Below are 15,611 nucleotides of genomic sequence, written 5' to 3'. Positions count from 1 at the left end.
GCTGCAAGGTAGGAAGACGTTGGTAGGTCTGGCTGCCCTGTAATGGCTTTTGGAACTGAGAAGGCAGCTGCAGAATTAATTAGATTCTGAGAAAAGGCTGTGCCAGCTCCAACACCAGGTCCAAGGTCTGTCTTCTTTCGTCAGCTGCTCAGTTCTGGCAGTAGCTTCCCCATCCTGGCCCTGGAGAGAGCCTCTCATCGCTCATGGCTTCTCAGGCAAGTTAGAATTTGATGCCATAGCCAGACTCTTCACACATACAAGTGAAGGACATGACAGCAACTGACAAAGTCCATAGTTTCTCCTGGGGGAGGCATTGAAGGGGTTTCTTCCTCAACTGTTCCCTAGCTCATTGCATTTTGCGTAGATTTTTTTCTAGAGCAATAAGGTAGCCACTCACCACATGATGCTCTGTAGCACGTGAAATGAGGTTAGAGAAATTGAATTTTTCACTTAATTTAATTTCAATTAATTTAAACTTCAATGACCACATGTAGCTGGTGACCATGGTGTTGGACGGCACAGATCTAGAGGCTGCTGTCATTATATTGTTCTTTTGTTCATTTATTCTTGGCTAAAACTTATAGAACATTTTCTATGTGCCAGGCACTATGCATAGAATTTTGCATATATCCATCCAAGTTTGGCAAAATTTGATGAGGCTGGTTATATTATTTACATTTTCCAGAGCAGAAAGTTGAATCTCAGAGAGATGAAGGCGCCTGCCTCAAATCACACAGGCAGGAGACAGGATTTAAAATAAAGTCTGTCTGGCTTCATTCCTGCGTTTCCTGTACAGAAGAACAAAGCTAAATCAGCAAGAATAGAGGGTGAAAAGACATGGACACAAGAAATGGACACAAGACAAAGAAAATATAATCCTTATTATAACAGGTTCTTTCATTTTATTGCTTATCGTAACACTTTGGCCACAGCAAATATGTTAGTTTTTAAATAACCATTATTCAAAGCTTTCACATCCATATGCTGTTTCCCCTCAAGAAGCATCATCTATGAAAACAATCAGTAAACTCCAAAAGTCTACACTGGTAAGGTGCACATTTATGCTATTGTGACATTAAATGCAAACAGTAAAAAAGATCCATCTATTGTAGGTTTATGGGTTTGGGATATGCCTTAAGGGAGGCCATAAACAACTCAAAGAAGAGAGATGGAGTGGACCGAAATGGCTTCGATGTGGGGAATATTTACAGAACACAGGACGTATGCAATAAATGTTTATTGATGGTGAAGATGATGAAAATTCTATTTCTGCTGGTCTTTTCTATTTTTCTTAAGGAATATATGGTGTATTTGCACCCTATATTCTCCAATCATGCAGACGCTGGTACTTGGAGTGTCATAGCTGCAGTGTAGTTGGGTCTGATCACACACAGAAGAGAAATAAATTAAAGCATATATACTATTAAAATTGTGCTAAAAACACTTGATATAAGTCAGGGAGCTCCTCATTAGAACAGACCGGAACTCTTGAATGCTTTGCAGTTTTCTATGTGAGATAATCACCAGAGTATAAAAATCAAGGAAGTCATTAAAAACAAATCTAGCCTTTAGACCAGCAGTTCTCAACCTGTGGGTCGCGACCCCTTTTTAACAATGAAAATGCATTGCAGCATTGGAAGGTTGAGAACCACTGCTTTAGACCTTACTGGCAGTTAGATTTTATTTCAGATCAGTGTATTTCTAGTGGAGGTATTTTAAAGTATGATAAGCTATGGTAATTATATTCACTATGTAGTATGTTTCTTAACATAATTTATACCTTAAGATGTTTGTGTTGACCATCCTATTCAAAATTCTTGGCATCACTTTGAGATATCACTGAATGATGATGATGATATTGGATTAAACAGTTTAGATTTAAACATTGAAAGTGACACAAAAATATGACTATCTGTTCCCAACATTCAACATACAAGTTTTAAATGCATGAAAGGACTCTCATAAACATTGTAGAAATGTTAAGGTCACTTGCAGCAAAATATGGCACATCAGAATTATTTGTCCAATGTTTTTATCTCTAAAGGTAGGCACTTCATAAAAATGTGCATTTTGGCAAAAGGTGACAGTTTGATGTCAGTATCTCAACCTTTTTGGTGAACTCTATGACTTTTTAAAGAGAATACATTATCAAAATTTTACAAAAGGAAACCAAAAATTTGTCCAATACTTTCACAGAACAGATTTCAAGCTTCCATTTCCCCTTTCAAGTCTTTCTGCAGGCCTGCTGTATATTTTTACGGTCGAGTTCTCAAATCTTGCTCCCTGACCTGAAATTCTGTGGGAATACTTGGCCTCTCATCTTTTACTCTGAAGTGAAGTATTTCTTGCCTGTAAAACTTGATATGTTTTTTTTTTTCCCTTCACAGTTGCAATAACCTTTACCTGATCAGCTAAATAAAGCCAGATGCCTTTTAGGTGGCAGTAGCTGGCTGGCGTTGAAGAGTTTTTTGGCTTTAAGCAGCTGTTGAATCCCTTTGATCCTGTTTTAACTTTCTATTTAAACCAATAAGATTCAACTCTTCCTGTTGTTTTCATCCCTGAACACGTATAAATTCACTTCACACCTACCCAAAACATAAGCAGAACTTGTGCGGCCCACTGGACCCACCTGCCGTTTGACTTAGGTATCTCTTCTAGAGCGTAGCTCTGCCAGATAGTCAGCCAAATTGTTTTTGAAATCTTGGCAGCAGGAAGCTTCACAAAACAATCTAGCGAATCAGAAAGCTCCGAGTCCTATGTCTTATAGTAAACCAGAGTTCCCTTTCTGTAATTTCCATCCGGTGCCTCAAACAGTGCCGGGCACATAATAGGATCTCAGACACTCAGTATGTGTTTACTGTAGAATGAAATCATGAACTACCCTAGTCTTGACTTTTGAAACTACGTAGAGTGGCTTCCTTATGTAGCTCAAGCTATCCTCCTGCCCTACTTAACTCTTCTCTTTTCCAAAATTTCCTTCGTTTAGTCCCTGAACAACCTGATTGTCAGATGTTTCATCAGTCTCATTACTCTTCTCTGTGCTTAAGTGGAGAGTACAGAAAAGTGGATCAGTAGATCTCTTAAAATGTGGTCTCCCAGATCCAAACATAACACTCCAGAAGAGGTCAGCTTTGAGCAGAGTAGGAATCCTGTATCTCTTAGCATGGCCATGCCACCTGAAATACTATCTGACTCTTGCCTGTTTCTGAGCAGAGACATTTTATTCCAGGCAAGATCACTAGTTGGTACTTGTGCTGGTCTGGGGGAAGGATTATTTCCTTGAATTTCCAGGATAAGGAGGGGGTGGAGAGCGCTGTGCTGAAGGCTGTGGGGTCGGCGAGTACGGAGGAGGCAAGTCTGCACAGTATTCCATCTCGTGGTCATAACCGTAGGGGGGTGGTGCTGCTGAAAAAGAAAGGGAAAAGAATGTAAGGTGTTTAGCAAATATTTGCTGCAAAACATCTTAGTTTTATAAGATTAAATATTAAAGATTAATAAGATTAAACATGTGCATGAAGAGTGAATGCTCTGAAATGTGCCATCAGTCACAGTGTATAGAATTGGTTGTTTAGGGAAAGTTTCTTGGAAATATGATGCTACAGGGGCAAAGAGAGAAGCAGCCAAGGGACAATTCAAGTTGGAGCAAAAGCACAGAAGCAGGAGATGACTCTGGTTGAAGAAAAAGGGACATGAAGGGGAGAAACAAGAAAGGGCACTGAGGAGTCTGCTTGTGTCATCGTCATGGTGGGCTTTGGGGGCCCTGTAAAGAGTACGTGACATGGAGGTGACAGATTTTTTGACTATGTTAGCGAAGGGGCTCTGGGAAGACGAGAGCTCAGTAGTATGGGAAGAGGAAGGCCTACAGGCAGTGATGTAAGAGCATCCTTGACAGATTACAAGGGACTTGTGACAGAGAGAGGGAAAATTATAGACCCCCTGAGCATTTGAATGCTTAGGTGACAAAGAGCATGTGGAAAAAGGAAGGAGGGAGTCAAAGAGGCGGTTAAGGAATTAGATATCCCGTCTGGAACTCCCCTGTAAGTTGCAGGATGGTGGAGCTGTTGCAGAAATAAGATAAAAACGGTGAGGAAAAAAAAAAAAAAAAGCAGACAAGCAGGTTTGGGAATGAGGATGAAGAATCTAATTTTCTAAATTTTGTCTGAAAAGTTTTCTTTAACGAATTTTTTACTGTACTACATGTCAATAAGCTTTTTAATCACATTTACTACACTTTATAATTACTGTATATGAATGTCTATAAATCCCATTCATAGGGTTGGAAGGAAGATATTCCTTGAACTGAATTTCATACATGTCTTTAAGAACTAAATCATTCTGCAACATCTGAGCTATGCTTTAGCAACCAAATCTGATAATTTGCTATAGTTGAATCGTGATCATGATGCTGAAGTCTATTTAGAAACTGACATGCCGTAATTGTGTACTGTGAATGTAGCCTAAATCACAAGGCTTACTGTCCTAATCATGCAGACAATTGGGCAAGTTTTTAGCATTAAAAGGACAGAAAAGAGCAAGCAATACTTCAACATTACTAAATGACTTCTAACTTGTACTCTTCCCAGTAAGAATTTGATAGTATTCTGATAAACAAGCATACACAAACAGAAGGGCTCAGTGGATACGGAGACACAAGCTGTGTTTTCCTCTGGACTGTTTAGTTTGCCTCTTTACTAAGAGCTTGAAGATTTGACGCATTTACTAATCTCCCTATACTTGGAGGATGTGAGGAAGCAGAACTGAACCACTGGAGAAAAGAGGACGACACAGAATCGGGTGGGATGACCTCTGAGCACTGCTTTGTGAAATCAAGGCTTTTCTAGCATCTAGTGGGCTGAGCAGGCCAAGGGCCTTCAGCAGAAGACACAGGTCTGTAAAGAAATCAGAGAGAATGCACACAGCTTCTCTCAGCCCCTCAGAGGCTTGGTTACTCCAGTCTGTTCTCTGCAACAAAATGGAATAACTCTCGTGGAATCTAAACACACATTTTCCCTGCATTACACCCACTCCCCAGCTTCAGTCTATCCAGGGCTGACACAAAGAAATTTATCATTAACTTCATGTAAGCCAAGAAGAAACCATTGCGGCCTCTACGGGAAATAGAAAGTTCAGCTGGAAACTCATTGAAACATTTCTTACAAGCATGTGGTTCTACACTGGTTTTATGCCACAACTTTCCCACACACCAACTGATACTGCTGATTGGTCTTATATCATTCTCTGTCATGAAGCCATGGTATGTGTTTATGTGTTTGTAACAAAGCGTTTATATTCTGCCATCTGCATAAAGACTGCAGGAGGCCATTTCAATAAGAATTCCTATGCTTTATTCAGCTGCAAGTTGAACATGAAAATCTAAGCTATAAAACAGCATTCCTTCATTCATACATCTTCTGAACTTTGAGAGAGTGACAATACAATGTTAGCAGTATTTTGAGGACTATGCATCCTGAAATAAAGGTGCCACGTCTTTTAATAACATCAGCCACTGGAAGACATTTGAAATAGTGCTTGTATAATCGTGGTGTATTCTCTTTCTTTCTTGCAGATAGCATTTTGCTGGGCTGAAATTTTTTTCAGGTATCAATTTTAGAATTCCTGATTGATCCTAAGAAATTTCATTCTTTTTATTACAGGTCAAATAATCTTTCAAAGATGTACAGATAAACTGGACACATGATGTCTTTGAAATTATTTTATAACCACTATTCTAATTCTCTGATTGAAATAAGATAAATATGCCATTTGTCCTCCATATCTGATATAATTGTCTAATATGTTAAAAAATTTAGGATACTGTAAAATTCAGAGAAGAAATGGCATGTTTTCAACCTACTCAGGTCAGTTTTTCTAAAGCTGATGTGGTGGGAAGATGCACGGTGTTATCAAAACTATTCAACATGATTTCAGGAAATTTGGAAGAAAATCATCTATAATTTTGTCACCCTAGTATAACAAATAATATCTTTGCATTCTATCTTCTAGTCATTTGTGTGTGTTTATGTACCTGCAGTTATATAATATGGTATAGACTTTTTTTTTTTATTGTTGGGGATTCATTGAGGGTACAATAAGCCAGGTTATACTGATTGCAATTGTTAGGTAAAGTCCCTCTTGCAATCATGTCTTTCTAACTTTGTATATGACATGTCTTTTTCATTTGACTACCTATTTTTCATAAATTTTTTTTTTTTTTTTTTTTTTTTTTGAGACAAAGTCTCAAGCTGTTGCCCTGGGTGGGGTGCTGTGGCGTCATAGCTCATAGCAACCTCTAACTCCTGGGCTCCTGGGCTCAGGCAATCCTCTTGCTTCATTTTTTCTATTTTTAGTAGAGACAGGGTCTCATTCTTGCTTAGGCTGGTCTGGAACTTGTGAGATCAAGCAATCTGCCTGCCTCAGCCTCTCAGAGTGCTAGGATTATAGGCGTGAGCCACCACACCCAGCCAATCAAATTTATTGTTAATGACTGCATAACATTCCATTGGCCATTCACTTACTTGAAGGTTAAATTTTTTATCATAAATAATGGAATGATAGGTATCTTCTTACACATAGATTTTTAAAAGTTATTTAGATTATTTCTTTAAGATGAAATTCCAGATATTGATTAATTGATTTAAATAACAAGTAAATTTTATTCCTTAAAGTACATTATAAAACTGTTTTCAAAAAGAATTATTTCATTTTATAAGGGTACCAGCAAGGCATACAGGTACACTGTAATTTAATATTTTGGTAATTTAATAAGTGAAAAACACCACACTTTATTTTACTTTATCATTTCTTTGATAATATTTAGGTTTGACATTGTTCTACAGCTTGTCCACTGTAATTCATATTGGCTGAATTTTTTTGATTCTATACTGATAATTTATAAATGAGAATCTTAATTAGAATTAAAATATAATAAAGATAATTAAGATATACAATATAATAAAGATATACAAAATTCGATATCTTTAAGAATGACTCAGTTTAAATGGTTTATTATATAATTTTTTTTTGCAGAAATGCCCGCACACACTCTTCTTTTTAGCAGTTTTTGGCCGGGGCTGGGTTTGAACCCGCCACCTCTGGCATATGGGGCCAGCGCCCTACCCCTTTGAGCCACAGGCACCACCCTTATTATGTACTTTTTACATTATTGAATACCGAAGTTTGAAACTTGTATATAACAAAATATATTCTTTTTTAAAATCTCTTCTGTGTTGTTTGCAAGTGTAAAAATTAGTCTTCTTTTTCACATATTTTATATATAACCATCCTATTTATTAATTTATCAACTTCAATTTATAATTACTGTACAATTATAAATTTGTACATAAAGTTTGTGTGCAATTTAAGATAGACAACTATTTATCATCTGTTATTTTATTTGGTATACTTTTGCCTCAGAGTTTATTCTTTCTAAGTTTTTAATTTCAGTTAAACCAAATTATTTAAATTCAGCTTATTAAGTCAATATCACTTTATACATTGTTTTGTTATGCTCCCTTTAGAGAGAATGGAAAATTCTAATCTATGTGTTGTGTTCCAATGACCAAGGCATACTTTTTTTTTTTTTTTTTTTTTTTTTGAGACAGACTCCTACTTTGCAGCCCTTGGTAGAGTGCTATGGTGTCATAGATCACAGCAACCTCAAACTCTTGGGCTCAAGAGATCCTCCTGCCTCAGCCTCCCAAGTAGCTTTGACTATATGTGCCCACCACAATGCCTCGCTATCTTTTTTGTTTTTATTTTATAGATAGGGCCTTGCTCTAGCTCAGACTGGTCTCAAACTGCTGAGCTCAAATGATTCACCTGCCTTGGCCTCCAAGAGTGCTAGGATTACAGGTCTGAGGTATCGTGCCAGCCTCAAGGCATAGATTTTTGTACTAGAAACACCTCCATTTAATTATTACTGATTTTAAATGGTTTTAGTACCCAGTAGAACTGGTGAATCTCATGATTTATTTGTAAAGACAATTTCTAATTATTATTAGTAGGAGCAAACCTTCTCCTTTGCTCCTTCTCTAAACCCTGCTACTCATAATTCACCTGAATCCCACGCAGAGCTGAGGATTTAAATAAAGGCCCACGAAGCTCCTGGCAAGACTTTTACTCAAACTCAATCTTGCCTATTCCTCTTCTGCAAAGGCCTGAATTGCTAAGATATGTTTGAACTCATCATCCCTGTTACCCTCAGATAACGTCAAGATAATTTCCATCAAGTTTTACATTCCTGTGTCACTGTGAGAGGGACGAGCTCCTAGAATATTTTTATCATAGACCTCTAATCCTGGAAGGCTTTGCACATCTAATTTGATTAATTCTCCAAACTTTCTCCACTCCATTTCTCTGTACACAGTGAGAAACAGTCTGTCATCCTTGCCCTTTTTTTTTTTTTATAGACAGAGTCTCACTCTGTTGCTCAGGTCTAGAGTGGTCTTGGCATCAGCCTAGCTCCCAGCAACCTCAGACCCTTCAGTTTAAGGGATCCTCCTGCCTGAGCCTCCTGAATACAGAGGTCTATAGGTGCCTCCCTCAACACCTGGCTAATTTTCCTACTTTTAATAGAGACGAGGTCTTGTTCTTGCTCAGGCTAGTCTCGAATTCCTGAGTTCAAGTGATCCTCCGTCCTTGGCCTCCCAGGGTGCTAGGATTACAGAGGTGAGCCACCTACAATCCTCTAGAATATGAGGAAGCTCTCTTATGATCGTGCCTGTTTTCTGGAAGAAATAAGATCTGAGAAATCTTATTTCTTGAGAAATCATCTGCTGAATAAGAAATGCTGAGGGGACTTTTGGCAAGTGAGATGAATGTGAGATAATTACCCTGGAGTGGAAGGGAACATTCAATTCACCCTTTTACTCTATTTAAAATCTGATTTTCCATGACAGGACAGCTTCCTGGGCAGCACTACCAAATCAAAGCTGTTCTTTTTCTCCCACATCCTACAACCTACAGGGTCAGGAGGTGTGTGATTTTCTTAGACACTTTTCAAACCATTATATTTCAAATACTCTTGAAAAACCTGAGCTCTGAGTTCAAGGCCAGCCTGAGCAAGAATGAGACCCTGTCTCTACTAAAAATATTATAGAAAAAATAGTTGGGCACAGTGTGTGTGCCTATAGTCCCAGCTACTTGGGAGGCTGAGACCGTAGGATCTCCTTTAGCCCAGGAGTTTGAGATTTCAGTGAGTTGGGATTATGCCACACCTCTGCACTCTAGCCTGGGGCATAGAGGGAGACTGTCTCAAAAAACAAACAAAAAAACCGAAAAAACACCTGAACTGCTTTGTAGCACACATGCTGCATTCTTTCCACTCTTCTTGTTATTGGTATCTGTGGCCTGTCCTGTGCCAAACCCTCATTCACTAAAGATTTAGCATCTAGCTCAAGCTCTTTCCACCATAACTTGTTATTCTTGGTGATGTCAACATCCAGGGAACCCTGCCTCTCAGTCCTTTGACTACTTTGGATGGTTACTGTCCAACAAAGGGGTCAAGTATGGCCACAGAATGACATTTTTCCCCTCCCCAGTGCAGAGTAATACTGTTCACTGTGGGGTTTCCCAACTGAGGACTTTTACCACGGGACATGATAACCTTCCCTGAATAACATTCTCCTCCTTCATCTGGCCTCTAGGCTGTCTGACGGTACAATAGTTGGGGTTATTATCTCAATTATCACAGGGTTAATTTACATGGGTAAAAGCATTTTGTGATTTTACAGATGAAAGATTTTGAAAAGCATTTAATACTATTATATGCTGTTTGGTGATCCTTTAAATAAAAGCTTAATTAGTGACTTTGAGAAGGAAATGAGAAGTAATCACGAACATTATGTTTTTGAAGACCTAGTTTTTTGTTGTAAAAATGCTTCCAGCATAAGGTTCACTTCATTATGTTTCTTACATTATTCACTTTTTAGAACAATGCATTTACTGAAAAAATAACTGTGATCTGCAAGTCTACACGATGCCACTCTAAAGCTTTAAAAGCATATTTCCATGCACAGAACAGAAAGTCTCAAACCCAGGAAAACATGTGACTTCACTTTAAAATAATGACATTCAATATCTTTTAATTTCAATCAAAGTTTGGACTTTCAGAAGGGTAAAATGAAATATATTTTATAGAAGCCTTTAAAAATGTCTTTAAAATTTTTTTTGATCTAGGAAATGAGTACTTAGAATGCTCTATCACAAAGCACTTCTCCCTGCCTTCTCTCCAATTAATATCTTTGCTTGATTTTCCTTTGTTTTCATTTTGGGTTAGCCCAGGGAAAAATGGAGAGATGTGAAGAATAAAAACTAGTTCTACTTATTTTTTCTCATATGTCAACATCTTTACAGCGTCCCTAATAGTATTTTTGTAAATTGGGAAGATTTGAAATTGCACATTGCTTTTGTAGTGAGTAAATTCTACATGTTCCAGGGGGCAATTCGAGGTCAGTTCCCTGGATATTGATATATGACTATACCGTGTCTTGTCATGAGTTGTGTTCATTATTCACTCAGCTAAGTTCCTGTTAATATACCAAGCCAGGGTCCACATGCCTGGGAGAGAATGGCAAACAAAATGGAGCAAAATAGAATGAACAGTCTAGGAGGAGGAGATGGGCAATAAAAGAGTAAACATAATGATCGGGTAAACTGTATGATATCTTAGAAAATTTAAAGCACCCTGGAGAAAAAGCAGAGTAGCACAGGAAGAGTAGGGTACAGTGGGGGAGGGACACATCGCAATCATAAACAGGGCGAGCAGGGCAGGCTTTATTCAAGAGGTGACCCGTGATCAGAGATTTGAACGAAGTGAGGGAGTCAGTGTGGCCTGTGTGTTCACGGAACAGCAAGGGGAAAGGGAGAGTTACTAGAGCCAGATTAGCAGGGAGAGGGGAAGGAAATAAGGCAGGAGAATTGAAAAGAGGAACCGACTCATATGGCACCTTGAAGGCAAAGTTTGCCTTTTACTTTGGGTAAAATGAGAAACCACTGGCTTTGGCTCTTCTCTGGGGGGAATGAAGAGTCACTGGAAGAGTTTGAGCACAGGAGTGATCTGATCTGACATTTACTTCAAAAGGTCACTCTGGCTACTGGATTAAGAATAGACCCTAGAGTGCCAAAGGTGGATGCTGAAAGACCAGTTAGGATGTTAGAGGAGGCGTAAGATCAGGGTGGCAATAGCGTCTACGTCTCACTGTGAGAAGTAGTCAGATACTGTATGTATTCTGATGGTAGAGGCAAGACGGTTCCCGAATAGACTGCATGTAGGTTTGAAGGAAAGAGAGAAGTCAAGGATGACTTCAGGGTTTTTGCAGCAAGCATTTTGAAGGCTAGAGATGTCATCAATTGAAATGGGGAAGGAGAATTTTCGGGGAAGATCACATATAGAGCTTTAGACAGGTTAACTCTGGGGTATTTATTAGACATTCAACTGAAGGCACTGGGAGAAAATTCAGTAAAGAGATTTGGAATGGAGATATGTAACTTTGGGAAGCATTAGCATACAAATGATGCTTACAACCTCAAGGCCAAATAACACAACCAAAGAAGTGAGTGTAAATACATTGTGGAAGAAGACGGAAGACAGGTGAAAGCAGCACAGTGTGATGATAACTGAGCAGAGGGCAGACTGACAAAGCAAAACAGGAAAAGCTATCATTCCCACAATTCATTCGTAATTTGCTCCCTTAAGCTGAAGGCAATAGAGTAAAGGTTAAAAGAGGAAGGAAAGATTAGGGAATTAAGGCATAAGGCAGAGTGCATGTTAGAGGGTACCCTGTTCCTTTTCAATAGGGACAGAGAGGACACGCGCGTAGATGGGAAATTATCTTCACAAGGGTGTATTAAATTCAGAACTTGCTTGCTTTTAATGTGTCAAATTGTACATGCACAGACTGACCTAGGAAGCACTACTGAAACCATCTAATGCGAAACACAGTATTTTGTTTATGGGTTTACATGTATGTGATATACTTATGTGTAGAACTTTAACATAGTCTCAACAAATGCTGGTCAAACTCTTAATATATTACCTTGGCTCTTTGTTGAGAATTTTAATAAGATAAGGTTAAAGCATTTCTCGTTGCATAATGAGGACATATAAATACTTTCTTCAATACTTTTCCTCAAAATATATACATCTATTGAATCAGATGCCAATTTATTGAGACATATAATTTTCTCTATAATCAATTGTCAGAACTCACCAGCAGGTAGACAGAGTGGGTATGAATTGTCTATTTACCTTAATTCTGCCTCACTGGCAATTGTAATCAATGAGACTACCATCAAAAATACAAGTACCTTCAAATACAAGATAAACTTTATTATGTAGATCTAAGTAATCTCTGCTCAAAGCTAGAAGGTCGGTCTTTAATTATGTAGAAATTTCCTGTAAAATTGGAGATTATTTCCATGAGAGTCTGTGTTGTTTCCTTCTCTCTCTGAAGAGTCGAACGTAACTCACAAATCCGACTTTTCCTTCAGGAATAAACAGTTTTGCTTACCAGGGTAGGAGGAGATGGCGTTGATGTGGGTGGTTCTGATGACACCCACCCGGGTGCCCCGGTTGTTCTTTACACACATGCAGATGCAGATGGCAATTCCAGCAATAACCCCCATGATGAATACAATTCCAAACACAATGCCGGCGATGGCAGTGCCCCTAAAGAGGGAAAGCAAAGGTGTGTTGATTAAAAAGGCTTGTAAGTGTAAGGATTCATTAGTCTTCCAAACACAGGTCCGTGACTGAATGACAAGTATTGCTTTACGAATGTTCTTAAGGATAATGTTAAAGAATTACCTAATTTGATCAAGTAATTAGTCTTCTGTATTTCAGTAGCTAAGAAAAAGTTATAAACATTGAGGTCATCTTCTTCCAGCCCACTTGACGAACTCATCATTCAGATTCTAGTTCTTAAAATTTTTGTATTTATACAAAGCACAATTCTCTAGAAATGCTCTCTAAAATAATAATTTAAAAGCCATTCTGCTGTGTAACTAAACAGCAAAGGATTTATCTATTGGACATAGAGTATATGGGTTTAGTAAACACAACTCAGTAAATGTCAAGATATTAAATAAAACTTAACATTTATTCCTGACTAAAACTCTGTGTAGAACAAAAATAATTTTTTCTTAACTCAAAAAACAAACATCACATTTTTTAATTATCCAGAGAACTGTGATGATGAAGTATTTTAATTTGGGAACAATATAAGCAAAAATTTTATTTCTATTAATGTTAATGGATTTTTCCAGAAAGTATTAGATCATGCAACAAAACCAAAAATAGAAAAACTTACATGAAAGAGTCCATATTATCACTGTTTGTGAAAAATATGATTTGCAGGTACAAATCCATTTGTTTACTATTTCGAAAAATAACGGGGAAATTTTTGTAAAACTATAAATTTTGAGTAGGCAAATACCATTTGTGGCAATGCTTCCTAAGGAAATATAGCATATGTGTGCATAAATAATATAACAAGAATGTTCGTCAAAATGTTGCTGGTAATGGCACAACATGAAAAACAAATGTCCATAAAAGGGGATTGAAAGAAAAAAAATGGTACATAAGAAAATGACTCTTCTATGATGATTAAAAGGCATGAAGAAATGCTCGTGGATTGAGGTGAAATGTTTATGATATGTAGTACAAGATCAACTTAATGGATGGATAAGCAAGTCTTAACAGAATAATACTAGTGTGAACAGAATCATGGCTGTGGGGTAAAACTGTGCTTTTATATATCAAATTTTCAAACATGTATAGTGATTACCTTATAAGTTTTGAAAAATTAAGAAATTTTTCACTTTCTAATTTGTTTATTCCTCAAAGGCAACCATTTTAAATCTTTCAGCCGTTTTTTCTAGTACCATTCCTCCATTTCTCAATATTATTATTTCATTCCTTTATTTTTAATTTTGATTCCTCTCATGGTATTGAGGAATGTAGACTTCTCAGAATGTAGCCTTCTCAGAATATAGCCTTCTTCTCTTTTATGGATTATTTATTTTGATCTCTTTCAGATATAGGTATATCTGTCATCAGTATTTATATCACTGTGACGTTGCTTACTGTGTAATCAAGCAATGTACCCTGATGGTTACCTTTCATTTCTCCTTATAACTTACTCTTTTTAAAGAATTTCCATGTGTTTTGTATTTGCATATACTTATTCCCTCCTTCCCCAAATTCCTAGAAGTCTTTCCCACAGTTATCACTAAGATTTTCACATTCAAACACAATAAAAATAGCTTACTGGTTCCTCCTTGTCCCTGTGGTGATTTCCCTTTGCAACCTACTGACTCCACTGGTTGCTCTGAATCTGGACCTGCTTGCTGGTCCTTATATCCGGCTTCTGGACCCTATTCTTACTATTTCTTGGTGAACTCCCCTGTTTGCTGAAGCTACTCTTTTTTTATTATTAAATCACAACTGTGTACAATTACGGGGTGCAATGTGATGATTTGATATATAATGTGGAATGCTTAACATAACCATCATCTCATTTACTTACTTGTTGTGGTAAGACATTTATACTTTACTCTTCATAGTTTTGAAATGTACCATTGCATTATGTTCAATAGGTGAGGTCCCACCAAATACCCTCCCTCCCTCCACCCACCCATCTCCAAACCACTCTTCCTCCTCTCCCCTCCTTCTTTCTGGACTATAGTTGTGTTTTATCATACATATGGATGTGCAGGTGATGAAATGTTGGTTTCATAATAGTATTGAGTACATCGGATACTTTTTTTTTTTTTTTTTACCATTCTTGAGATACTTTAGTGAAAAGAATGTGTTTCAGTTCCATCCAGGTAAACGTAAAAGCTGTAAAGTCTCCATCCCTTTTTATGGCTGCATAGTATTCCATGGCATACATATACCACAATTAGTTAATCCATTCATGGTTTGACGGTCATTTGGGCTGAAGCTATTCTTGAATGGCTTCTTAGCTATGAGTTCAAAAGAAAGTAGATTCTTTTAGTCTTTGCAGGCTTGAAAATGAGTCAATGCTACATATTCACTTGATTGATAATTCAGCCATTTATGGAATTGTAAATGATATAGTTTCTTAGAAATGAGAAAGTATTGTTATTGTCTTCTAGAATCTGGTACTGTTGTAGAGAAATCTCATGGCATTCTAATCACTTTCCTTTGCATGATACCATTTCCCACCCCCAACCCCTTTTCTTTCTTTCTGGACGTTCTTAGCATTTCCTTTATACTTTTGGCATTCTAAAATTTCATTTTGTGCCTGAATTAAAAAAAAAAAAATCGATTTCAGCGGACTCTTAAGATTCTTCATGTTTGGAGACTCATGTTCTTCAGTTCTTGAAGCTATTTTGTAAATGGAAAATTTCATTTCTTTCTGTTTCTTTTCTGGAAGTCGAGTCTGAAATAAGCTTCTGATCTTTCTGAATTGCTTCTCTAATTCTTTTTTAAATCTCCTTGTTTTCTTTTTTAAACTATCTTCTGGAGAATTTCATTGACTTTATCTTGCATAATGTTATTGAACTTCAAAATTTTGGTTCACCATATTTTAAATTTTCGGAGGCTCCAGCTTATTCTCTATTTGAACACCTGACTTTTATGGTGTCCT

General features: G+C 37.4%; 1 protein-coding gene across 1 annotated transcript in view; it reads right to left on the bottom strand.

Moving 5' to 3' along the window:
• Positions 1-871: 871 nt before the first annotated feature.
• Positions 872-15,611, bottom strand: part of CYYR1 (cysteine and tyrosine rich 1) — a 105,618-nt gene continuing 90,878 nt past the window's right edge. Inside the window, 2 exon segments of the mRNA XM_053565805.1 lie at positions 872-3,405; positions 12,510-12,667. Coding sequence (XP_053421780.1) covers positions 3,272-3,405; positions 12,510-12,667 — 292 coding nt within the window. The 3' untranslated portion in view covers positions 872-3,271.

This window comes from Nycticebus coucang, chromosome 16 (genome assembly GCF_027406575.1).
Source record: "Nycticebus coucang isolate mNycCou1 chromosome 16, mNycCou1.pri, whole genome shotgun sequence".
Classification (NCBI taxonomy): Eukaryota; Metazoa; Chordata; class Mammalia; order Primates; family Lorisidae; genus Nycticebus; species Nycticebus coucang.
This window is presented reverse-complemented; position numbering and strand designations above follow the sequence as displayed.